The sequence below is a fragment of the Chlamydotis macqueenii genome, chromosome 3, assembly GCF_036417535.1.
Source record: "Chlamydotis macqueenii isolate bChlMac1 chromosome 3, bChlMac1.mat, whole genome shotgun sequence".
Lineage (NCBI taxonomy): Eukaryota > Metazoa > Chordata > Aves > Otidiformes > Otididae > Chlamydotis > Chlamydotis macqueenii.
Genome location: NC_141558.1, coordinates 37,936,631 through 37,962,927, shown reverse-complemented (window position 1 = coordinate 37,962,927; position 26,297 = coordinate 37,936,631). Strand labels below are relative to the sequence as shown.

General features: G+C 43.3%; 2 protein-coding genes and 1 long non-coding RNA gene across 6 annotated transcripts in view; 1 reads left to right on the top strand and 2 right to left on the bottom strand.

Annotated features, from left to right (window-relative positions):
- Positions 1-17,525, bottom strand: part of CYB5R4 (cytochrome b5 reductase 4) — a 38,873-nt gene extending 21,348 nt beyond the window's left edge. For both annotated transcript variants that reach the window (XM_086743737.1, XM_086743736.1), the window contains exons 1-5: positions 17,411-17,525; positions 15,848-16,001; positions 12,648-12,748; positions 10,443-10,527; positions 5,590-5,631 (exon numbers count right to left, since the gene is read on the bottom strand). In XM_086743737.1, the coding sequence (XP_086599863.1) occupies positions 5,590-5,631; positions 10,443-10,527; positions 12,648-12,748; positions 15,848-16,001; positions 17,411-17,485 (457 nt within the window). In that variant the 5' untranslated portion in view covers positions 17,486-17,525. The remainder of the gene's footprint in view (positions 1-5,589; positions 5,632-10,442; positions 10,528-12,647; positions 12,749-15,847; positions 16,002-17,410) is intronic.
- An 88-nt stretch (positions 17,526-17,613) lies between these two features.
- On the top strand, positions 17,614-20,721 carry LOC147601220 (uncharacterized). The gene is made up of 3 exons (XR_015258039.1): positions 17,614-17,915; positions 18,307-18,432; positions 20,347-20,721. It is a non-coding gene; the product is annotated as an uncharacterized LOC147601220 (long non-coding RNA).
- Positions 20,722-23,173: 2,452 nt separating this feature from the next.
- Positions 23,174-25,823, bottom strand: RIPPLY2 (ripply transcriptional repressor 2). Of its 3 annotated transcripts, XR_015258038.1 has the most exons (5): positions 25,452-25,822; positions 25,289-25,353; positions 25,016-25,056; positions 24,597-24,923; positions 23,356-23,471 (listed from the first exon to the last, which is right to left on the bottom strand). XR_015258038.1 is itself a non-coding variant. In XM_086743739.1 (4 exons), exons 1-4 carry the CDS (start codon positions 25,671-25,673, stop codon positions 23,410-23,412), a joined length of 390 nt encoding a protein of 129 aa, XP_086599865.1. In that variant the 5' UTR covers positions 25,674-25,823; the 3' UTR covers positions 23,387-23,409. The 3 variants fall into 3 exon arrangements, 2 of the variants coding, with proteins under 2 accessions (XP_086599864.1, XP_086599865.1); XM_086743739.1 differs by lacking the exon at positions 24,597-24,923 and having other exon boundaries at positions 23,387-23,471; positions 25,452-25,823; XM_086743738.1 differs by lacking the exons at positions 24,597-24,923; positions 25,016-25,056 and having other exon boundaries at positions 23,174-23,471; positions 25,452-25,814.
- Positions 25,824-26,297: the final 474 nt, after the last annotated feature.

Below are 26,297 nucleotides of genomic sequence, written 5' to 3'. Positions count from 1 at the left end.
TTGCTGTGATGCTCACCTAATAGAAGTAATAATCAGAGTTGGTTTGTGGTTTTGGGGTTGTTTTTTTTTTTTTGGGGGGGGGGTTGCTTGGTTTTATTTTTTTGTTTGTTTGTTTTTAAATTGAATGTTCTAAGTACTCCTCCACAATATTTAGTGGGTTTATTTCCACGCGCAGCCAGAAGCATCTGTGCACTTTTTAAATTTTGTTTTTATTCAGCACTTCCTCTTGGTGAACATGAAGTTCTATTTCACAAATTAAGAGCTCCATATACCATGGAACATGTGCGTGCAGCCCTTCTGGTACATGCAGCCTGGTCTCAGTTTCATCTGCTATTAGCCTTTCACACTTTGTGATAGTGAAACACAGAAAAATGTAACCTGGATGAATTTCCTTTAACAGAACTATTTGTTTATACAATCCAGATGAACTAATTCAATTTGGGACATCTGGTCTAATCTAATTCACAAGTAAAATTTCACATCAGTCAGTTAATCAAAGATATCAGCCTTAATCTCTGTACTTTGTGCTTTGGTAGGAATTTTCACATAAGTCAGCTACTCACTTTAACTATTAAACAAAATGAAACAGTTTGAAAAAGCTTTTGCTGAGAGGCAATACTTGGTCAGTTTTTGAAAACATCAACTGTGCTAATCTGAAACTGAACATATTTGGCAAAAACTTGAACAGAGATGACATTAAAGCAACTGCAATCCTTCATCAATTTTAATAGAAGGAAGTTACAAAGAATCACGATGGAGGAAGCTGCACAGATTGAAACATAAAACGATTTGTAACACTACACGAACAGCAGTTTTCCTGGACAATGGTTAGTCAGAAGTCTAAGACAACAGTTGGTAAGTGCTGGTTTCAAGCCAGGCAAACCTTGCAAACCTGAAATGGCTATGCATGAAATAATTAATGTATGAATTCTATGAATTCTCAGTTACCTAGATCTTTATCCTCTTAATGCCAGTAAGTTTCTTAGTTTAACTACAAGTTTAAACACAATAAGTTAGTGGCTCCACCATGTGGAAAGTAGATAAAAACAAAGAGTCTCTCTGGTCTAATCGAATCTGTCAAAACTATTTGATCATCCAGATGGAGGAATTAAACCAAAGCAATTAAAACTTGCTAGAATTACTTATTCTTTGATCCTTAATTACCCCTAAGTACACACCATCTGCCAAGGAAGCTAAATGGCAGAGTAGTTAGACTGCAAAAGAAAAACAGTTACCTAATGACAAAAGCCTTCTTAAAGGCTAAGTCTTTCTTGAGGACATATATCACATGCTTAGGTTGGCCTCCATATTCATGGACATACACACTCCTATTTGCTTTTGCAGGTCAACAGAAATATATCAACAGTCATAATAAAATAGAATATTCTGGCAAACCAAGTTATTTATGAATTATTCTGAAATACTGTAAGATGCTATGTGAAAACAAGAATTCACATTGCAATAAAAAGACAATGATTCAGGTGACCGATGAACCAATTAAGGAAAGCGCTCTACTGGTCATGGTGGTCATAAATAAAGAGCTTGTGGTGAAGCCGAAGGCTGATGGCAGGCATGAAATGAAGGAGTTTAAGGTCCTAAGAGAAGGGACCAGCAGAATTGCAACTCTGTTCCTCACAAGAGCAAACTTCAGCTTGTTCAGGGAACTGCTTTGCAGAATCCCATGGAAGATGAGACAGCAAAGCTACTGATAGAGTCTCTCACGTTATCTTTGTAACCATGCTGAAGATAGCTGGGTTTGATAGGTGGATTACAATCTGGATAGAAAATCAGTAGGACTGCCAGTCACAAAAGGTGTGATGAACAGTACAGAGTCCAACTGGTGACTAGTTACAGCTGTCATTCCCTAGGAACAGGGAGTGCTGATACTGTTTGATATCATCATTAGCAACCTGAAGGGCACACACTGTCACACTGTCAGGAAGTACGAGACCAATAACACGTTATGGGAAGTCGTCGAAATACTTTGAGTGATAGTCATGGCTATCACTCAAAGAAATCTCACAGATTGAAGAAATGTGCTGACAAAGGCTCCATGAAGCTCAAAAGCAAATGCAAAGTTTTGCACTTGGGAAAAAAATTATTTTATGCAATAAAACAAGTTGGAGGTCTGAAAGGATAGAAAGCAGTTTTGCAGAAAACATTCCAGAGAGTTAGTAAAGAAGTCAAACTTGGGCACATACTGCATCATTGTGATAATGAAGGCCAACATCACCCTGGGCAAGAGCATAGCAATCAATTCTGGGAAGTGATTCTTCCTCTCTCTTCAGCATTCCTGAGATCACATCTGGAGTACTGTGTCCGGTGTTGGCTTGACAGTGCAGGACAGACACTGATATACCAGATCAAGTCCTGGGAATGGTCACCAAGATGATCAGCAGCTGGAGCACAGTGATATATGAAAGGAGGCTGAGGGAACTATGTTTCTTCAGCCTCCAGAATAAAAGGCTAAGGGGAAATCCAACTGCAGTCTTCAACTACCTAAAGAGAAGGAGCTGGGAGAGAAAGAAGTAGAGAAGATAACCAGAATTTTCACTACTACTTGTCTATTGCCTCTTGTCCTTCTGCTGTGCACCTCTGAGAAGAATCTGGCTATCTATGAGCAGGGGGGAAGCCCAAAACAAGAAAAGAAAAAACAAAACACCATATCTCTTCCCCATTAGGGTGGGGCTGCTCATGAGCCATCTGATGTAGTATCGAAGTTTGAAGTTCACTATGCTTTGAGCAGAGACTGGACTAAAGAAGCTCCAGATGTTCCTTCCAATCTAAACTATTTTAGGATGCTCTGAAAGCTTTCTGTACCTACTGTTTTCTTTGTTCTTAGAAGACCCAGAACAAGCTTGACCCGTATTTGTAAACTCCAAATATTACTAAGAAAAACAGGAACACTTATATTACTTATGCTAAAGAATTCCATACGGTTGAAGCTCAAGATTTTTCTACTTGAAACTCTAGCTCAAACTCTTCTCCCACCACCCTTTTCTACATAAGTTTTTTCAAGATCTGATGTGCATATACTCAAACATTAGCTTGTTTTCAGATGGTGGAACTGCCTAAGTCCTTTTTTTTTTTTTTTTTACTATTAATATTACAAAAAATCATCATAGTAATAGTTAGGGTGCACTCTATCCCACTGTCCATGTCACTGACAAAGATGTTCAACAGGGCTGGGCCCAATATGCATCCCTGAGGAATACAACTTATTTCTCTTTACCTGAATACACTGAATGTCAAAGATGCATAGGAAAGCTCTGGACAGCTAGACAAGCACAAACAGTAAGAAATTCATCAATCAAAATAACAAAGAAGAGAAGAACAATGAAATAGATGGTATAATTAGTCTTCTACTTGAAGAAGTAGAATACTTTTTGTGTATTTAATAACTACTAGCTGCTAGTGCTATCATTCTGACAGAGTAAAGCAGAGTTTGTTTTCTAATTCCCCCGAGTCCTCCAAAACAAGATTAACAGGTTCCAGCAAATTGTTGCTGAAGCAAAAAAAGGAAGGACAGGCAGCAATCTGTCAAAGTTTAGCTTAACATCTTGTAAGACTGTACAGCAAAATCAGAACAAATAAAGTGAGTCTTGCTTACTTTTATATGATGTACGCTTAACTTTTTGGGTAGCTCAATGCTTGTGCATGCTAAAAGGTAAACTGCCTTTTAGAAGTCAAATACAACATATTGGGTCATGGCACCTGGGTCATGGCAATCCCAGGCACAAATACAGGCTGGGCGGGGAATGGATTGAGAGCAGCCCTGAAAAGAAGGACTTGGGAGTGCCGGTGGATGAGAAGCTCAACATGAGCATGCAATGCGCCCTTGCGGCCCAGAAGGCCAACCGCATCCTGGGCTGCATCAAGAGGAGCGTGGCCAGCAGGTCGAGGGAGGTGATTCTCCCCCTCTACTCTGCCCTGGTGAGACCCCACCTGGAGTACTGTGTCCAGTTCTGGAGCCCCCAACACAAGAAGGACATGGGCCAGTTGGAGAAGGTCCAGAGGAGGGCCACGAAGATGATAAAAGGGCTGGAGCACCTCTCCTGTGAGGACAGGCTGAGAGAGTTGGGGCTGTTCAGCCTGCAGAAGAGGAAGCTCCGGGGAGACCTGATAGCGGTCTTCCAGTACCTCAAGGGGGCCTACTGGAAAGATGGGGAAAGGCTGTTTAGTAGGGCCTGTTGCGATAGGACGAGAGGTAAAGGTTTTAAAATAGAGGGGGGTAGATTTAGATTAGAAATTAGGAAAAAATTTTTTACGATGCGAGTTATAGAACACTGTAACAGGTTGCCCAGAAAGGTGGTGGAGGCCCCATCCCTGGAAACGTTCAAGGCCAGGCTGGATGAGGCTCTGAGCAACCTGATCTAGTCAGGGATGTCCCTGCTCCTTGCAGGGGGGTTGGAGTAGATGACCTTTGAAGGTCCCTTCCAACCCTAACCATTCTATGATTCTATGGTTCTATATACAGAACAGAAAGAGAGAGCAAAGAAAAAGAAAACAAATGGGAACTCAAATTCACCAGAGAAAGAATGAATGAGTTATCTTCCCCTTACTGTGCCTGGACTTGCTGGGACACCACTCTGAGAACTTCTCCGGCTTCATCTTAAGACATATCCAGGTTTCTGCTCCTCCTGCCACTCCAAAATTTGAATGCTCTAGTTTCACCCTTCATCGTTCCATGACCAATTTGCTCGTGTCCCCTTTTGTGCCAATAGATCAGCCTTGAGTTCAAACTGTATTACTTCCTTTCACAGGCGTTCATCTTATTTGCTCCACCAACACACTCCCATCACAACTCATTTGATGGGACTTCATAAGCTACATTCTTTTAGGAAGACTCTTCTACTAATACAACTAATCAGTCTGTAACATTTCTCTAAAAGCATCAAAATCAAATGCATAATTCTCGATCACTAGCTATCAGAGCTACATGCAAGGAAAGGCTCAGTGCAAGTTTGAATGCTTCCTCGTCTTTACAAGGGCTATGGTCAACCTCCTGATACATTCACAGGACTATAGCTGCTTCTCAAAGCTATACCAATTGTCAGCCCAATCATTCTCACAGTGGCATTTCAAGCAGTTCAGTCATGCTGTGATCAGTTAATTTACCTCCATTTCAACTCATTTCAACTCATTTCCTAGTGATGACCTTCCAGCTTTTAGCAGACTTATTAATTTTAAGTGTTTCCCAAGATCTTGTCTTACCTCTGCTATCCCAGCTGCATGGCCACCTAGCTTTTCTGAGACAAAGAAGGATCAAAAAGCCTGGAAATTTTGTAGCAGCACATTTCATATCACACAGTGATTTGTGACCTTTCTTGTCAGACTAGAGCAGAAAGCTTGTCCATTTCATACCTCTCTCTCATCTATACTACTCTACTGCAGTCTTATATTACTTTTAAACACTGAATCCACAATACCTGATTAGGATTTTGCCTTCTGTAATTTCCATAGATCACTAACACCTCAACATCAGATTCAAAATAAAGACAGATAGAACTCCGGATAAACATTGCTCATTCAATAATATTCAAGTAAGTTTAAGAGTTACTCCCTATCTCACGCCAGGTGAATACTTACCATTAAGTCGTCTCCTCTCTTCAGATAGAGTAGCAGAAATCTCTACAAGCATTAAGAAATAAAAAAGCACGACAGTAAGAAGTTACAGCATGGTACTTGCACACATCATGACAAAGAATAAAGCCAAAGTAAGGATCTCCAAATACACCTTCCAGAACATTAACAGATTGACCAGGATGCTTCAGATATCAAGAACTCACAAATAAATGTAGCACTGATTAGCATTCCAAAAGATTATGTATAATTAAAAAAATACTATGTTAAAAATGTCAAAAGTTGCACAGCACTAAAGAATAGGAAAGACAAGAACACTGGTACTTCAAAACAGACATCACAGATTATCTTGTGCAACTATAAACTTCATAGCTAAGAAGCTCACTAAATCTCTAAGACTTTCGATGAAACTTGTCTCAGGACGACACACAGTAGACACTGAATCTGACCAACCCAATCCTTGGCAATCTAAACCCAGCCCTTGGCAGAAACCCAGGAAAAAGAAAATCTTCCTATAACTTCTGTCGTAGTTCAGCCCTGATCAGGACCAGACTACGCAGTCTCTCTCCCGCTCCCCCCACCCTCCGAGAGAACAGGGGGAGATGATATAAGAAAAACGGCTCAAGGTTTGAGATAAGGACGGGGAGAAATCCTTAAAGTTACCGTCACGGGCAAAACAGACTCGACTTGGGGAAAACTATTCATTTATTTTCTAAAATTAGCAGGAGAATGAGACAGGGAACAAGATAACCTCCCCCCACCCCTCCCTCTTCCCGGGCTTAACATTATCTCTACTACCTTCCCCTCCCGAGCGGCACGGGGGGGGAAAAGGGAATGGGGGTCGCGGTCAGTTCATCACGCGTTGTTTTACGCCGCTGTATCATCGTCAGGGGAAGAACTTCTCGCATTCCTCCTCTGCTCCAGCGTGGGGTCCCTCCCACGGGCCACAGTCCTCCGTGAAACTGCTCCGGCGTGGGTCATCTCTTCCACGGGGTGCAGTCCCTCTAGAACAGCTGCCCCAGCGGGCCCTCCACGGGCCACAGCCTCCTTCAGGCCTCCACCTGCTCTGACGTGGGGTCCTCCACGAGCTGCAGGTGGATCTCTGCCCCTCCGTGGACCTCCATGGGCTGCAGGGGGACAACCCGCTCCACCATGGTCTTCACCACGAGTTGCAGAGGAATCTTGGCCAGGAGCCATATTACTCCTCCCCCTCCTTCTGAACTGACCTTGGCGTCTGCAGCCGTTCCTCACAACAGGCTGGCAGACGCCTCTCAGGATCCTTTTTACATCTTATTCACTTCTCATCTCCTCTCCACTTCTTGCAGCCGGGCCGGGCCGAGTTGGGCCCAGTCGGCTGCCCGGCGGGAGGCCAGAGGGTGAGGCCTGCAAGGCCCATGAGGCTCGCGCCTCCCCCTCTCTGCCCCCCCGCTCAGCTGCTTCACATCTTCTCTCCTCTTTTTCCTGTTTTCCCCTACTTAAATACGTTATCGCAGAGGCGTTATCACGGGACATTCTGCTACCAATTGGCTCGGCCTTGGCCAGCAGCGGGTCCGCCCTAGGCCCGGCCGAGTCCACTGAACAAAGGGGAGCGACTTCTAGCAGTTTCCTAGAGAAGCTACCACCTTAGGCCCCCCCTCACTAACAAAACCAGAACAACTTCCTTCTGTCAAATGGTTTTATCTGACAAGTTATTATCTGAGTTTTTCATTATCTACATTATGCTGCAACTACTCCAAACAAAAAATGCTGGAGAAAAAAAAGCAAGACAAAGACCAAGCAGGTGAATTATATAGTGTTAATTCATACATATGGTGTTCAACTCTCAGCTACATATCCTTCTGCTCATAGCAAATCTATGGGGAAACTAGTCCTTTGGATGTACCCAAGCCACTTTCTGCCTTTTCCACAAGCACATCTCAGAATGTCCCAATATGAAGGCCTATTTTTTTTATCCTCTTTTATGGGAGCCAGGTTTGGGGAAGTGGGACAAACCAATGTGCTCCTCCTGCTCCCTTTTATGAAAGCCAAAATGTGAATGCTTCTCCCCTGTTCTTCTGAATTCCTCTCAGTGCTCTGCATCATAGCAGCCAGTGTTAGAGGAAAAATGCCACTGTGAGAGAAGTGAACAAACAGCTCCTGGAACAAAGCATCAAGCATACAGTATTGCAAAATTACTTCAGAGGTGACCAAGAACTGCCTTCATTGGAGGCTTTCATGTTGTGCCACTACAAGCTAAAAACAAAACACTCCACAAGATGAATGGGACAGTTCACTCAAAATTTTTGCTTGAGGCTCTATTTGTCTGTGTATTCTGCTATACACCACTTCAAGCTTTCCGCCAGTATAGGCAAGTAATTCACAAAAACTCGTTTGTGATTAAAGGTAATTTTTTGTGTACAAAAGTCTACTCTCATTTCACTACATTTTAACACGCTGCACTGAAACCGAAATTGCAATTTTAAGGACAGTTTGAGGCATTTCCAAGACACAGTCCTACCTCTCTTCCTTGGACGACACCATAGCTCTCAGCCTGATCTCACTGAATTAATAATAATATAACACACATTCCGACTCCCAAGTTACATTACCACTGAAGTGACACAGGGACATATACTAAGATGTGTCTATGAGAAACAATAGCAGTATTAAAAGATACCAGACAACAAACTGATGCCCATGCTGATGTTTACTGTTGAGTACCCTGAAGGGAAGGCAAGCAGTTTAATGTTGTACAGGTTTGCTGAGGGAGATACTGAAATCATCTCTTACATGCCTGGGTACTGTGGTAGTTCCTGCACTGGCCTTCTCAGCAAGTACAAACACTATGCATTTCAGTGCACAGCTCCAGCGCTCTGACACATCACAGAAGGGACACATCAGAATTTCCTATTGGTCACTACCATACCACCAAGCAGTATTCCCAAAAGACAAGTTGACAAAACATTAACTATCATCAGCACCTTCAAAATACTCTTCTTTCTTTAAAAAAAACAACAAACAAACAAATCCCGAAGTATGCAAGAAACAAGCTTCAGCTTCCTTAAACAGTTCACTGAGCAAGTAATTCTACAACCTTCCAAAAAAATCACCAGAATACAGGAAACAAAACTAAGCTAAAAAACAACAAATCTTTCAGCAATGCCCCAACAAACCTGCATATGCCTTATTCGCACCATATTGAGACCACACCAAACAGCAAGCACTGATGCTTACCCTACTGCGAAACACTAACCCTCTGCCACAAAAATAAAGCAATTTATACGCCTGACTTTCCTCCGTACTTATGGGCTTATTTAATCCTATATTCAAAAACACGCATCTTAACTCTGTATTTTATTCTTCCATTTTCAAATGTAAACTTTGCTTTGTCTTTCTGGAAGGACACAAGACAAGAATTGTTGCTGGCTGACAGTGCAGTTAGTCAACCGCATTTTTTATAATTCACTGTTCCAGAGAGGAGAAAACATAGCCTACCAGGAATCAAAGTAAACTTTGAGAATTTTACAATGAAGAATTTCAGCCAATGCAGTCTAATCCGTTTTATTCTTCAATAACAAAGTTACATTTTTTTTCAAGCCTGAAATGGCCAAAAGAGACACAGGCAACAGAACCACTTTTTACACGGCTGGCAATCTTCATCCTGCAAATTTTAGCATAGCGAAATAGATAGAGCAGTCCTATTAGAGAGAAAAGTAGAAGAAACAGTGAGCAGTAGAAAACGGGCTGTCAGAGCTGACAGGGGCAAAGACATGTTTGTTTTTTACTGACTGGCTGCCACAAGAATTCCTTTCAGCTGCAGAAAAGTTAGATTAAGGAAACCAGCAAAAGTCAGATTTAGTTTTAAATTTCTAACTCAGATGACAAAGTGGTAGTAACTCTTCTGTAACACCTCAACCCCACGAAGCAGTTACACTGTTGAGGTTTGTTTATACTTTGCAGCATTTACCTTAAAAGCTCCACACTAAAATTAGCTACCTAACAATACGGAGATGTAAAGTACTATTCCCCTTCACGTACAGACCTGAACTCAACCTAACTGTTAGGAGATGTGATCTAAGTGCTAAGTAAGTACGCAGTGCATCTTGTCAGAAGCTGAAGAGCTACAAGAGATGGCTGAATCTGTGAACTAAAGGATGCCACAGAAATGAGAAAAATAGTTGCAAACATTAATTATTTAATGTTTTCACTGCAGTTTTGCTAAGGGTCAATATTCGGTAACAGTGTCTGCTTCCTAGGTATAGGAAATTTTTGCTGTGGCCTACAAACCAGAACAAATACTGAAGATTAAAGTCTCTGGAAACGATCAGCAGCATTTTAAAATAACACACTACATCTCTTGCTGTCCTGGCTCAGACGAGTCTGTTGTATCAGCAACATTTTCTCCAAGTAAATTCAAACTAAAGGATGCAATAAAGCGTTCTGGAAAGGATAACTGTCCATAAAGTGTATTCAATTATCTCAATACACATGCAGCTTGCCAGACCTACGTCTGGTGCTGAAATCTGACTGAAGATACTGACTTTCATTTCAAGATGAGAGAGCTGCCTATGACAGTTTGTCTGTTAGGATCAGAAGGAAGAGGGATCTTGGGGGAAAAAAAAAAATTTCTATATACATATGCACATAACACACATCTGTTTTCTGATGACTAAAAATAAAAGAAGAAACGTAGCAGTACATCACTTACAGAAGTTTTAATGCATACAACAGTTTCATCTTCAGCTATTTAATGTAAAGACTGCATGTACGCAATAGCCTTCATCCCTGCGCAAGAATAGAGACTCTCCTCATAAATATGATGATTTAGGAAATTTTGGAATAAAGCATAAGGGAAAATATTTAATTCTTAAAACCCTCACCTTTTGGAGCAGCAATAGGCTTGACAGCCATTCTCCCAACAAGACATTCCTTCAGCATCGACTCATAATTGACCCAACGATGAACCTATATTAACAAAATTGATTTTCACAAAATTTGTAATTCTTACTATGTTCTTCTACGCACTGAAACAGAAAAGTTCATTTTTGTATAGTGGCTAATATAACTAATTTAGATGATTTTTTTTAAACACACACAGTCATTATTCTGTTGTTCAGTACTTATTTTTACTTCTATTATAGATAGTATGTAATCAAATAAAAAAATAGAACCATGAAAATGTGACAATAGCTTAATTTATACAATTTATGCTTTTCAGTATCTGAACATCTTAATCTTGAGTTACAGAAAATACTTCAGAAGAGCATTTTTATGATGTATGCTATGCAATTAGCAGAATAAAGATCCTGTCTTTACAAGAAGGGTAATTAGTCTTGTTTAGATAGAAGTGAGGGTGAAAAGGATGAAGGAAACAAAGATAAAGAATAGTTGTTTAGACACACAAACACCTCCTACCAAGTTGGTGTATTTCTGTTTGTTTCTCTCTTACTATCACTGAATTATTTGGAAATTACCTATTTTAGAAAGACAAATAAAGTGAAGAAAAAGCAGTAGCTTTATAGACCAGAACTGGAGAACTTCCAGAGGAAATGGATGGCAGAAAAGGCAATTCTGATAGGGTATCCAGGACAACATCATAAAAGAAAAGGAAACTAAGTGCTGCATTAAAAATTTGAATCGTACTTGGAGATTTAAAAATAACTTTAAACTGGACAAGCTAAGAAGATGAGACAAAGAATCTCATCCACAAGTTGTAGTTTCCTTATATCCAGATAACAGAAAGAAATGAAGGATTTCAAACAACAGTTATTTTTTCTAGAAATTTGAGAAATACCAGCAACCTACTGAACTCTTAAAGCGATCAGTGTCCAACAGACACAGAATGGTAAAGCAGAGGGGGTAACAACAGAAATGCCTCCAGAACAGGAAAGACATCAGTCAGAAACAAAAATGTGAACAGCATATTTTAAGGATCTGAACACTGCTTTCCACTCCCACGACAAAACAAACTAAAAAAAATGTAGGAAGTATGTATCCCTCACCACCGGGATGGTATCTGAACTTAATAACAACTTGAGGGGCTTCCCCAAATCTTCCTGAAGTCAAGATTCCCATTTCTGTCTACATCATACAACATTTGACAGCGAACCAGCTACAGAACTCCAGGCCACACTTTGACACTGGATTAACTTTTAGGAAAGAAACTCCAAATTTCATAGAGAACTATGCCGGAATACAACACTTCTTTTGTGAAAGGATTAACTAAAGATAAATTTAATAAAGCTAAAACATCATCACATCTTTATTTACATTAATTGGTAAAAACATTTTGCAAATAAAGGCATAACACTGCGATGCACAAACTGTAAAAAGATAAATGTTTCCTTTCAGAAACAGGGGAGATTTCCTTTCTGCTTTCTCCCAATTTCTCAGAGAAACCTTGTGAGCCAAGGAGATTCAAAGAAAGTCTTTCCAAAATATACCAACTCAGTCAATCACCTTTTAGAGCACCAGGTTTGCAAGTGATTACTTACAGAAAGTACACTCTGCAGACCCTTTAATTTTCTGAGTCTTTTCAAGACATTTAAACAAACGATAGACAAGGAAGAGACCAACTGTCATCTTGCAGTTTATTCCCAATCAGTTAATAGCAACCCCAGCATTTTTTCTTAGTACTTTGTTCGCTGATAATCCAGCGGTCAAGTTAATAAACAAAAGAATACCACAAGTGTTTTTCAAAAAGTTAAAGTTCTGAGAAGAAAACCTCTCAAATGCCAGCAATTAGCTGTTGTAGTAATTTACTAAGAAGGTGGTATCTCAAGTTGTTGCTAGCTTTATTGCTATTTCTGCTAAAAAAAAATAATTTAATAAAATGGTCAAATTGAAGCATCATTCCAACATAAAATGACATTTTTATTATTGTCTTTTGGTACAGAGTTTAAACTATATGCCTTTTTCACAACACATGAACACCCTTCTGAGCAGTACCTCATTGCCTTTCCTTAGACCTGAAAAAGTTCAAATCACCATTTCGACTGGAATGCCCTAAAAATAATCAGAAAACATGCATTTTTTTCAAAATACCTTTCAGTAAGCAAGTGTCATTGCCTACCAGTTGTTCTCACCTGATCAAAGAGATCTGTACCATCAGTTCCTGCTGCTTTCATTAGTTCATCCTCACCACCGGGATGATATTCCATGTACGGTGTGACATTATATACAAATCCTGCAGAAAATGAGCAGTATTTTTACAACCACTAAAACCACTCCTATCTCCAAAACCAGCTGAAAGGTTGGTGGATATTTAACAGTGTAATGGCAAACAGCAGACATGATCGGAACAAACAGTATGACTTTCCAAAAACAAAAACATAAGATATGTCTTGTGCTTTATGTGATTGGGTATCTTATTACATAGAGAGGCCAATCCTACAACGCCCTACATACCACTTGTCCCAGTGAATGCCTGGAGAAACCTGCAGGGTTAAAGCTTTAATAGAATAAACCCTTGAAGTTGAACATGTATCCTAACTAGCAGGTGAAAGAACCAGAGGCTGGTTTAAATAGAGAAACTGAGGCAGTTAGCACACAGAATTATTTTCACTCTCCCTTCCAACTAAGTTACTCCTAAAGTGCTGTCATAGTTGTTTCCCCACCTCCCATCACCCATGGAATAAAATGCCTACTGGAATGTACTGTCTCCCATAAGGAAAAACTGCTACCATCAGCAACAAAACTTCCATTCTCCAGATTCAGCAATATAAAAAACTAAACATAGCCTCTGCTCATTAAAGGCTTACAACTCTGGTACCAAATTTGTCCCAGTAAAAGGGCTCAGCATTCTTTCTACATAAGTACTATTCTCAGTATTTTCAGGGAGAGAAAACTATGCTTCTTCATAGATCTGAAATGATGAAATCTAATTATTGTTGCTACACAACCAGAGTAATTAGAGCCTGGAGAATGCAGCTATAAACAGATTTCACTACAGGCATATTGCTGTTAACAGGACTAATGCAGGCCTACCTAGTAGAATATTTAAAGATATATAACATTATCAAAACAGGAAGCTACCAGAAGTGGAACTGTGCCAGTGCTTTCATAAGATGCTTTTAACACATTAAGAAGTGTACATTAATTACTTCAGAAGAGGTGGCATTCAACATTGAGCAGGAAGGAGATATACTTGGGACAATCCTAGTTGGTAAGAAAAACCATTCCATATAACAAAGGAAGAATCTCTGCATATTTTACTGACCTGGTCTTCTGATGGATGTATTCACTATGCCATCTTGTGTGCAGCATTGATTACTGCACGCAATAAAATGTTAAGTAGACCTCCTCCAATTTAACATCAAACTTGCAGGAGCAAAAGAAGTCTTTTTATATATCCTTCACATTTTTTTTAACCCTGTTGACATCCCACTTTTTATATAAATTTGTGGCCTATATGACAGCTTTCTTTGATGATCATAGAATGATTAGGGTTGGAAGGGACCTTCAAAGGTCATCTAGTCCAACCCCCCTGCAAGGAGCAGGGACATCCCTGACTAGATCAGGTTGCTCAGAACCTCATCCAACTTGGCCTCGAACTTTTCCAGGGATGGGGCATCCATCACCTCTCTGGGCAACCTGTTACAGTGTTCTATAACTCGCATTGTAAAAATTTTTTTCCTAATATCCAATCTAAATCTACCTCCCTCTATTTTAAAGCCATTATCCTTCGTCCTGTCACAACAGGCCCTACTGAACAGCCTCTCCCCATCTTTCCAGTAGGCCCCCTTGAGGTACTGGAAGACCACTATCAGGTCTCCCTAGAGCCTCCTCTTCTCCAGGCCGAACAGCCCCAACTCTCTCAGCCTGTCCTCATAGGAGAGGTGCTCCAGCCCTCTAATCATCTTTGTGGCCCTCCTCTGGACTAGCTCCAACTGGTCTACGTCCTTCTTGTGTTGGGGGCTCATACTGGGTTTTTGAACAAAGTTAGCTCCTGATCTTCCTCTACTTCACACCCCTCTCATCAATTTCTGCTCTTTGTTATAGAGACACAGTCCAAATGTCTTTTCCACAATGGTGTTATTTTATTACCTGTCCACATACTAGGTCTACAGATAATCTACCAGGATTCTCAGTTATGCTGGTTTTTTGCATTAGTAGTTCTACAACAAAGAAAAGGCAGAGATGGAAAAACTTAAAGACAGATACAGAAGCAGCACCATACAGTTCTTGTACCTGCACCAACCTCAGAGAGGCAGTCTAAGGGGAATAAGAGATCAAAAACAAAGTAGAAACATTTTTAAGCAGTGATTCTGTCTGCAGTATATGTTCCTTTTTGAGAGAAAAAAAAGAACAGACCTCCACAGTAAATAAGCTTTCTTTAGCTCTCCTCCCACTATAGTTTCACTAGCACATGTGCAAGAGCAGCACACAGACCACTGACAATCCTGTTGTTTTGTTCAAAAGCCAGTACTGAATGACATTTTACCCTTACTTTTACTCTAATCCCCTTTAACACCCAACAAAACCAGTTGCCCTGATAGAGAAATTCTTAACTTTCTTTTCCTGGAGTTCAGAGATTACATTATGTGAAATATCAATGCTGTTCCTTACCAGATCAAAGTTACCACTAAATGAACTGCTCTTCCTAAAGAAATGTCACATTACGTACTCTGATCTTCTTAATCTATCTCCACAGAAATGCTGTTATTATAACAAATTTAAGGTGATATTAACATAGTTTAGCCTCTAAATTATTAAACTGGTGAGGAAACACTTTACTCCTTTCTGTAAGACAACTAGGAGCTTCGTTTTCAGCACTGAAAACATTCTTCAAGCTACAGCCATTGCTCCAAACCACCTTTCACACATCCTTAACTTAAAACATATGATACTTTCAACTTTTGAGCTAAATTTTCATTAAAATAATAACATAAACAGAATAGCTTAGTTACCACAGATCTTTGTTATGCTAGATAAGAGATTACAATTGCTCTGTGTGGCAACTGTCATTTGCCTCACTAAGTTTTATGAAGTAATATGTGGGCTTGCAGACTTATTTCTCAAAGATCACATTTATATGTCTCTGGATGCTTTAAAGCAATTCCTAAAAAGAGTCAACTGCTAAGGACTCTCCAAGACACAGAATCTCTAACTTGAACAAAGATGTATCCAATTATGTCAAGATTACACCTGGCCTAAACACAGAAGGCACAAAGTCTGGTTTTGGGTGTGGCTTTTGTTGTTGTTGTTCGGGTTTTGTTGCTTTTTCTTTAAGTGCAGAAGAGAGCAGCTAGGTAAAAAATGTAGAAGCAACATCTCAGCAACCAACCTCTGATACATATCCAGCAGTCCTCCTTTTTGTTGTGTTTAGCAAGCTCATCTTCAGTCACTTCAATTAGCTTCCCTCTTAAACCAGTCAAGTCCTTCCCACTTTTAGTTAGTCGAATCCAATCCATAAGACTCCTTCCTGGTTTTAAAGGTACCTGAAAAATAATAAATGTACAAATGTTGTTAAACTCTAAAGGATGAAAGAACCATTCAATACACTTTTCTAAGCTCCCTAGGAGGACTCGGACAAAACAAGAAACAACAGAACCCATATACCTCACAAACATTTGGGAACCCTACTCAGCAGTAAGGATGCTTAAGGAAGTGTCCGATATAGTAACCCTCACAAGGGAATTCTCAAACATCAACAAACACGTTGATGTCCCTGCTCCTTGCAGGGGAGTTGGACTAGATGACCTTTAAAGGTCCCTTCCAACCCAAACTATTCCACGATTCTATGAAACATTTAGACTACTCTTCCCAAAGCAAACTGGAGATACCAAGTTCTCCTGTGCTGGTAAAAAAAAAAAAAAGTTTTTAATAGCATAATTTGAGATATGGTCTGGAAATGTATACGCAACACATACAAGAGATTTGAAAGTCATGGCGAGGTAGGAGAGTTCACCTTCACAACATTCATAAGGGCTTTCTGCAAGCCCTACAACAAGTGGAAATCTCACCCAGAGAAAGCTGGGACTGAAGTCTTCTAGCTTACCAGGGATGTATTAGCCATGGCTTGCCCTGAAGGGCAGAGCAAGATCTTCAGAGTCTCTAGCACCTTCCTTTTCAACAGCACCACAGACAGACCCGGGAGGCCCTTTGATCCAAATTCCAACAGCCAGGAACGAGGTTAAAGGATCGTTGTTTTACAAAACTGTAGCCAAACCAGAAGCCAGAAAATAAAGAGCACATAGACCCACATGACTTGATGCTACTTTTAGTCTAAATCCGAGTTTGCTTTCCAGGTGAGGTCTGCAGGCACTAAATGCCCTCCCAAACCACTCCAAAGATGAAGACTCAACACGTAAAGCGTAAGCTGCACACAGTAATTTCAAGCTGAAAGTCTCTGTCTCTGCACAGGAGCAACCCCGAGACAGCCCGGGAAGGCAGAGGAGGACGTGTTATTCACCACCACCTTCTAAAATGAGAAGTACGATGTGTTTTTCAACGACGCAGCAGAGCCAGCCCCTTGCCCGGGGCCCGACCACAGCCGCCGCGTCCCCTCGGCGGCAACTGGAGTACGAGACCCCTCGAGGGAAGCGGCCAGAGGCAATCCTGCCGCCGTCCCGACCCGGAGCCGACCGGTAAGCCCCAGCAACTGCGCGGAGAAGGCCCAGGCCACACAGCCGGCCGAAACCAAGCCAGGGAGCCGGTGACTCCGCCGGGCTGGGGCGGCGGCCTGCACCCACACCTTCCACACCCCCCCACAAGCGACGGCCACCGGCAGCCCCGCGGGCGGGGCAGAAGCAGCCCCAACAGGGCTCAAGGCCGCGGTGCCGGGGAAGGCCCAACCGCCGGCTGCGCCTGTCCTCCACCCCCACGGCGGCAGCCGAGCTGTCCCTACCTTAGCGCGGCCGCCGGCAGCCACCCGCTGCTGGGAGCCGGAGGCGGGGAAGGCCTGCGGTGGGACGTTCAGCATCCTGCCGGCCCGGGCCGCGGCCTGCGCCCCGCGGGCGGGCGGGCGGGCGGAGCGCTCCGGCACAGGGCGCAGGCGCGGTGGCGGGCGGGGGCCGGGACCGGGTCCGGGCGGGGCTGAGGCGGGGTAGCGGCCTGGCGGTACCGTGCGGGGTATTGAGGATACCGGTGGAAACCGCCTAGGCCCAGGCATCCGTTCTGCCGCCGCGGGGCCTGGGGGGTCCCGCCGCAGTCGGGCCTTGAGGAGAGAGCGCCGTGCACCGCCTACACCTTTGTGTCTCACGCCGGGGAGCTGCTCTCCCGTGGCGCTGGTTTCACGTCCAGGTCTCCAGGTCACTGTAACGGGCGCTGTTGCTGTTGCCCGCGGTGAGAAGGGCTGTGCGTGAGGGCCCGCTCCTTCCCGCCCAGCTGCGCCGGCTCCCCTGGGAGCGGAGGTGAGGGGGGCAGGGGCTCCAGGGATGGCGCTGGCCCGTCGAACCAGCCCAGCCCGCAGCAGCACACACGGGAGCGCTCGGTACGCAGGCTGTACCTGACAGCGGCACCGGCGCCTGAATCAAAGTTTGGGGTTTGTTTAGTCCCGTTAGGGACTTTGGCCTGCGTGATTGATACCAAAAAGTTAATGTTTTGTTTCTCTGTTTGCCCAGCTGCTTGTTAAATTGCTGACATAACGAAGGCTTTAAGTTTCTGCTTACTGCTGCATTAAAAACCCCAGGTCCTTGCTACCTACAGCACATGCTCACTGAACGACCCCCCACTGCAATAAATAACGCCTGCTCTTTAACACTACAAATTGTGTTGGAGAGTTTTTTTTTTTTTTCAATTCAGATTTTCGGTAACAATTTGGCAACCCAGGTGGGACCCTGCTCCTGAGGCTTGACGGATCCACAGGACTGTGAGGTCCCCAGGGCACACTGAAGGATTTTTCAGAGAGATCCTCTGACCCCTGGCTCGGTAAGTCCAGGAAGCACGGCATCTGGATAAATTGTAAGGTGTTATTTTCTGGTTTGGAGCCCTTCTGTAAGTCATGACTGGGAGGTCCCATGGGTGTGGGCTAAGTTTGGAATTCCTGGTAGCAGGTTTGAAAATTCTATACGTGACTACAGGGACGCCTGGAGTATAGCATCTGTGAGTTTGAATCCGCAGACGCATTGCATGCATGACGGATCTTGGTATTTTGCACAAATTGTGTGAAAGTGGTGTTGCGACTGAAATACTGTGTACGGAGTTTGTGCAGGCTTAATAAGTATATTGTCTAATGTTGTGCATTGAGAATACTTTGGAAATAGGTTCAGGATCCTCAACAGGGGGTGGAATTTTGAAAGCTTCCCCCTTAGGCTGCATTTTGAGACATTGGAAAGATCTGGGAAGGGATCCTTTGACTTGTAGAAAACTTGTTGAATATTGTAATCATTAGTGGCCAGTGTATAAGCTGGAGGATCAGGAGAAATGGCTGGTAAATGGGAGTTTGAATTATAATACCATGTTACAGTTAATGCTGGTTTGTCACTGTGAAGGAAAATGGGATGAAGTGCGATATGTAGATTTGTTCTTTGCTTTGTGAAACCACCCTGAGCGGTGAAAGGATTGTAATCAGATACCAAGTGACCCTTTTGTATTAGCATTAGAAAAGGATCAAGAGAGAATTAGAAAGTGTTGTTGTTCGGCTTGTCGTATTGGTAAAAGGTGTATACAAAGTACACACCGATGGAGGAGGAAGAGATGGAATTGATCCGACCAAGAGTGATGAATAGACAAGGGGGAGCTCAGGAAGTACAAAAGGCAGATCCAGGACTGGGAGATATGTTGTAAGATGAAGATCCTGGATCTGACAGAGAGTCAGGTCCAGAGGAAGAGGAGGAGTTACTCCGATAGCAAGAAGGACTCAGGGAGGAATAGGAAACAGCAGCTCCACTGAGACAGGCTGTGGGGCCTAATGGACGTGTAACAGTAAAAGTGCCTTTTGCTGTAATGGGTTTAAGAGCTTGGAAAGAGCTTGCTGGGATTTACAGGGGGGATCCTAGAAAAACAGCGAATGTACTGGAAACAATTTTAAGAACCCAGGATCCTGACTGGAATGATTTGCAAGTAGTTTTGGATGCCTTGTTGACAGTTGATGAAAAGACTTTGGTGATAGCTAAGGCAAAGAAAGAGGCTGAAAGGGTTCATGTGCAGCAGAACCAAGCGGATAATGTGAACAATCACTTCCCACTCATGAATCCTAGATGATGGGATCCTAATAATCCTGCTCATCGGGATTTATTGACTAAATATCAGAGATTACTGGTGTTTGGAGTGAGACATGCCATCCCTAAAGCCATGAATAAGTCCATGTTGTATCAAGTGGTCCAAGGCAGAAATGAAAATCCCTCAGAGTTTTATGAGAAATCACTGGAAACTGCTCAAAAGTAGACTAGGATACTACCAACAAAGCTAAGTGGTTAAAAATCTATCGAAAGAAATTATCCTGAGGTTTGGAATACTGGCAGGGATGTCTTCAGATAGGGGACCTCATTTTATAGCTGAAATAGTTCAAAGGCTGTGCAAGGCAATTGGGATTAAATGGGATTTACAACCCCTCTGGAGGCTGCAATCTAGTGGAAAAGTTGAGAGGATAAATCAAAGTTTAAAAAGGCAGATAAGTAAAATACATCAAGAAACTCAGTTGATATGGTCTGATATATTGCCATTAGCTTTATTAAGAATTAGGATTAGGCTGACATCTAAGGAGAAACTGAACCCCTATGAAATCTTCTATGGGAGGCCCTATGCAATGGTAACTGGAGTTAGGGAAACACATGCTACTGGGGAGCAGTCATTAAAAGATTATGTTGTATCTTTGGAAATGGTTCTTTCTTTTTTACACAGGTATATCGTCTGGGCTTCACCTGTCGCCGTAGATGTTCAGGCACACAAACATCAGCCAGGAGACTGAGTCAACGTTCGAACCTGGAATGAGGAACCCCTGAAGGACAAGTGGAAGAGACTATACCACTCCTGCTTACAACTCACACTGCAGTGAAAGTTGCTGGACTTGAACCCTGGATTCGTTACACATGAACAAAACCTGCCCCAGAATCAAAGGATCAGCCGGCCCAGAAACCAATGGGACAGCCAGACCAGGAGCCAGAGGTGCCGCATTGGATTGTTCAACAAACAGATAACCCATTAACTTTAAAATTCCATAGGGCTTAATGAATTATACTTGGGAAAGTTTGGAACCATAAACAGAGTTGGAGTGCACCCAAGGAATATTAGTGTTTATATTAACAGTTGTAATTTTCTTTGCTTGGGTAATAGTTTGTAAACTCAGATTACTATAGCAATGGGGTTTAAAAGATTTATGATTTTGATGTTACAATGCTGTTACCAAGTGACAGCGGAACAAGATAACATGATTCTGCAGCTATTACAATCTTTTGGAAGGCTACACAATGCCAGCAGCCTGACAGCCTGTTTGCCACTCCCCAAGTCAGGCCAATATCCTCTAGAGTGGGGGGTCTTAACTTTTAACTTAGAACGTATGTGGCAAGCTCTTCATAACAATTCAGGAACCATAATGATAAAAATTCCCCAGGATCAGGTAATGTATTACAGTAATGGAAGTGCATGCTGGTCAAACAAAATTAGCAAATTGACTACAGGAGAGACTGTGGTTTGGAGTTATGAAAATGATAAATCGAACTGTTCAGGAATAACAAGCAAGCTACCCACAGGCCATCAGCTTTGTTGGAATGTAGAAGAAAAAATCCGAACAAAACGACAAACAGGTCAAAGTAAATTGAACAATTGGATGTCACTAGATTGTGCTAAAATACCCTGGGGAATGGATCAAACCTCAATTTGGGAAGGCCAAGAAGCAGGAGTTTGGCGTTATCATCAGGGAGCTAACTGGTGCTTGAAATGGGAGGGACAAAAAGGGACTAATACACCCTCAACAGAAACACCCTTACAAAATGATGTGAGTGTTACTGATAAATTAAATTGCACCCAAATTTACACTTGTTCAACATTGAATTTAGAAATTCAAGAGATAGGACCCCTAGCGAGAGCATTAAGGCAAGGGTGCCTGTGTCGTGGCCTTCTAACTCACGTGAATCAAACCTGGCATGAAGATAAGAAAGCCAATTGCTTAACAGATACAGTGCCCTCTATGGGACGTACAGTATGGGTCAGAGGAGACGGAACTTGGATGACACATTTACCTTTAAATGGAAAATCCTATACTTTCACATTAGGTTTACTAACTCTCTGTCCTCTCTGGAGGAAAAATCCCATTACCACCACTTGGCACCATCTGACCAAAAGGGATGCTAGCACTAGCGATGATCCTTGGAGACCACCTAGTAGTGGAGTGATGGCCGGATGGGTGTTAGAATCTATATTTAGCCCCCAGTCAATGTCATTAAGAAATAGGCTGGAAATAGGTACTATTACTGGACAAATAGATATTTTAGCAAAATCTACTGAGACAAGTTCGGGGGAACTAAACCAGCAACTCCAGGCTGCTTCAAAAATGACCCTGCAAAATAGACAAGCTTTAGATCTATTACTAGCAAGAGAACACGGCCTTTGCGGATACTTACACAAACAGCCAGAACAATGTTGTATACATATTCCTAACGTCACTGAATCTTTAACAAAACAATTAGATAGAATTAAAGAAGTAGCAGCTAGTACTAAGGAAATTAAAGAAAGATTAGAAAAGAACTAGGTACAAACTGTCTTTGAAAACCTAGGTATTTCTCTTTTGGGATGGTGGACCAGCCAATTAACAAGATATAATTATAATCCTTATAGTAGTCGTTCTGGTTGCTGTATCAATTGACTGCAACAAAAATGCCATTTTAAAAAATTATTTGGAAATCAATAATAAGGATTACATGTTTCCGAAAGGGGGGAATTGATACTAAAAAGTTAATATTTTGTTTTGGTAAAGAGATCATTAGCTCTGCTTGCCCAGCAGCTTGTTAAATTGCTGACTTAATGAAGGCTTTAAGTTTCTGCTTATTGCTGCAGTAAAAAACCCAAGTCGTTGCTATCTAGAGCACATGCTCACTGGAACAATCCCCCATTGCCCACCACTGCAATAAATAATGCCTGCTCTTTAACACTACAAATCGTGTTGGCGAGTGTTTTTTTTTTTTAATTCAGATTTTCAGTAACACAATGATGGGTCCCAGACTTTGATTATCAAACAACTCACATCGGGCCTTTTTCTCATTTTGTGATGTTGTTGACTTTACAAGTAAAACTGATAGTCTCGTACTACATTTATGTGTAACAATACAGTTCATGTACATGAGAGAGCAGGAGTGACTTAAGGCAAACCCTGTCCTTAAGAGCAAAAACTAAATTGAATCATCATCATTTGATTAGGATTTGGACCCTCCTCTCCATCTGGAAAACAGCTATACAGTTTCTTTTCCATGTTTGAAACTCTTATAGCAGCAGGCACAATTGGAATACTTAATCCAATACAATTTGTTGATATGCTTCCACATGGAGCCTACTAAATCACAATGAAAAAGCTTTCCTTGTGTCCTCAAGCTTTAAGGAAGTCACATAACCATAGAGCTCTTCAAAGCAGGGCATCCATTCTCTGCTCCTAAAATTGATGTCCAAGTTACAGCCTACAAAGCACAAGACCTTAGACAAAGCAGGACAGAAACAGAACAAAGGGAAAAGGCTCAGATAAAATTACAAAACATTTCAGTTTTATTAAGAATAACTTACATACAAATAAATTATCTTTAAAAATACTATAATACATTTTTTATATTAAGTTTAAATTAAGTCTTAGAAGTCACATTGGCCTTTTCTGCAATCAGCAACCTGATTCTGTTCTTGAGTCTTGTTCCAGTTCATCTTCATCATCTTCGCTATCAGAGTCTTCATAAAAGGAAATTGTAGCTTGGACTGGAAAGTTTTTCAGAAGTGCTTCAGCTTCCTGATACAAGTAATCATAGCACCTTGATTTGGGCCAAAATAGCCTGAAACAAGTATACAATAGGTTTGCTTATTGTTACTGCGTATTCTCCTAGGAGGCTGACAGACAAAAAATAGCAGTGAAATTCTGTTAAACATCCTACAGAGTTTTTCCTCGCATGATCAATTGCTAAACTGCTTTCTACATTTAAATAGAAAAAAAAAAATACTCTCTGGATTCTGTATTTTCATCTGAAGAGATAAATATGCACTTAAAAGTGCTAGTTTTGCAGCAAAACTCCAAAGCCCAAGATCCACTGCACCTGAAACTTACCACTTCGGTACCTCATCAGGACTATTACCTAGGGATCTGATCCAAATATTACTGCCCTCACTGGGTCTATTAATGGGGAACATAATTGGTGTCAGACAAGATCCCCAGTATATTTGGGTTAAATTAGTAGTTTTGTTACTGAGGATCTCCAACCTAAGTCATTGTTTACAACACTCTGAAACAAATCTCAAAGTGAAAGGGGGATCAGACCATGATATTTCAGCCCAAACTCCTGTCTTTTCAAAAAGGATCATCCAACAGACTCCTTACAGAAGATGCCCCACAGCTCTGGATTTTAAAGTAGTCTGTGTTGTATCCAGAAATTAACATAAAAATTGCTGATAATATCACAGCGTAGCAAGGGCTATCAGCTAGTGAGATAATATATTGCAATTAAATACACTCCACAATTAGTCTTCCTTGTCAGATAGCATCCTTTTTTGCTTACAGTTTGGAAGTAGCTGGAAGAAACACACAATAGAAGTCCCAAGAGCTAAGAGACTAGCACATTGCAACATAATTAAATACTGATTACAGATTGTTTATAATAGAAATACATTAAGAAACAGAACTAGGTGGTTTCATAGCAATTACAGAAAGTGCTCTCCACACTACTGTTTTACAGAACACCACTTCCTTCGCAGCACAAAGCAACTGATGCTTGTTTGGTAACATCTCTCCATTCCCAATGCTCCCTGCAGCATTTACTGGTACCTAAGCACGGGAGCAGTCACGGTGAAGTCAAAGACCGTCCAATTGCTTAGACAGCCTGTGCACCAGTCTGAGAGCAGAGCCTAGATTTGGGAGAAAGCTGCATCTTATCTGGAAGAGCCACCTGTGCAATTATTTTACGCACCTTGCAACACCTTCTAGTACTTCTGAATACAAACTTTCCTGTGGATTCAGCTGTAGCTATTTCCTTTATTTCCTTTTCAGAACTGACAGTGCAGATACCATCATTGCCTTCATCACGAAAGCAGGAGTTGCACGAGTATTTTTCTTGGCAGTGCTGCCTTAGCCAGTCCGTATCCTTTCCTTCTGCCGCTCTCTCCCACGTCTGTGCCCACTCCCGTGTGCCGGGAGGACATCAGAGGTTTGCACAGCCAGGCAGACGATAACCCTGCTACCTCCCTTTTTTAAAACCCTGGGCACAGGAATGAGCAGCGAGATGCTTCAGTCAACCCTGTCACCACAGAAAATAAAAAAGCCACCATCACCACGTAACATGTCTAAGCCCCACGCCACGGAAGCATGTCAACATTTCATCTTAAAGACCTGGTAAATCCACAAGTGCCAGCAACCATTTCCCCGAGGGCCTGTCAGTTCAAAAAGCAAATGGCCAAATCGCTCCCATCTACATCCAGACGTGGGTGGCATCCGAAGGGGCGGGGGAGCCCGTGCCTGGCCAGTCCAGCACCGCCGAGCGAGGGACCCTTCTCTCCCGGCTGCGCTGCACCACGGGCCCCGCCAGCGACGGGACCGGTCCGCCCAGAGCCCATCCACGGGAACCGGCGGCGGCCCGGTCCCGATCTCGATGCCGCCACTTACCTGACGGGGTGCGCGTACTGCGCCAGCTTCCGGGAGGCTTCCGCCAGCTCGCAGGGGCTGTCAGGCTGAGGAGGAGAGAACGGAGGAGATCAGCTCACCGCCATGGCACAGCACCCGGCCCTCGGGGGGTCCCACCCCGGCCACCCCCCGAGTTCCTACTCACCGCAGCGGGGCTGGTCCGCCGGGCTGCATCACCCTGCGCGGGCACCCAGGGCCTCCAGAAAGGCGCCGACCTGCGGGGCAAGGGCAGGGCCGTTAGGGCAGGGCCGGGCCGCCCCCCGCACCGAGGGGGCGAGGAGGAGAGGGGCGAGTACCCGTGCGGGGGCAGCGCCCCCGGGGGCGGGCAGCGGCGGTGGCCACCGCTCCCCGTTTCTCCGCCCTCCATTCCGCCGCCGGGCCGCCGCTGGCCTGGCTCCCTTCGCCCCGGGCCCGGAGGGTTTTATAAGCGGCGGCGGCGGCCGCGGGGCGCCGCGGAGCCCACCTCCCCCGGCTCATTTGCCAGCGCCATCCGCAAACGGGCTGCGCGCTTGTGTAAACAGGAGGCGCGGGCGCGTGCATGCCCCAAATGGCCGCGGGGGTGGGGAGGTGGATTTGGCACGTCGGTGTTAATCGCACTTGAGCAGACACATGGCTGCTGCCGGGGCCCTGTGGGAACAGGGCGGGGGGCGAGGCAGCAGCGGGGATGCGCCCGGGCCCCAGCGAGGGCGGGGGGGTGAAGCCGCCGCAAGCGAGGCCTTTTGTTGATAAAACCGCGTTTGTTTATTGCGTGTGGGAAGGGGGGGGGGGGGGGGGAAGAGAGGGGGCAGCGGCTCCACTCCTCCGGGCCCTGCCGCCGGCGCTGGTACCAGCCCCGATCCGGCGGGAGCAGGGCTGACGCGGGGCGGGGCGGGACGGCACACACGGGACCGGCGGGGGGCGGGGGGGTCGTCCTGCGGAGCCCTCGCAGGGTGCGCGGGCACGGACAAAGGAATTTCACCTTGGGGTGGTGCAGAAAAGGAGGCTGCTCAGA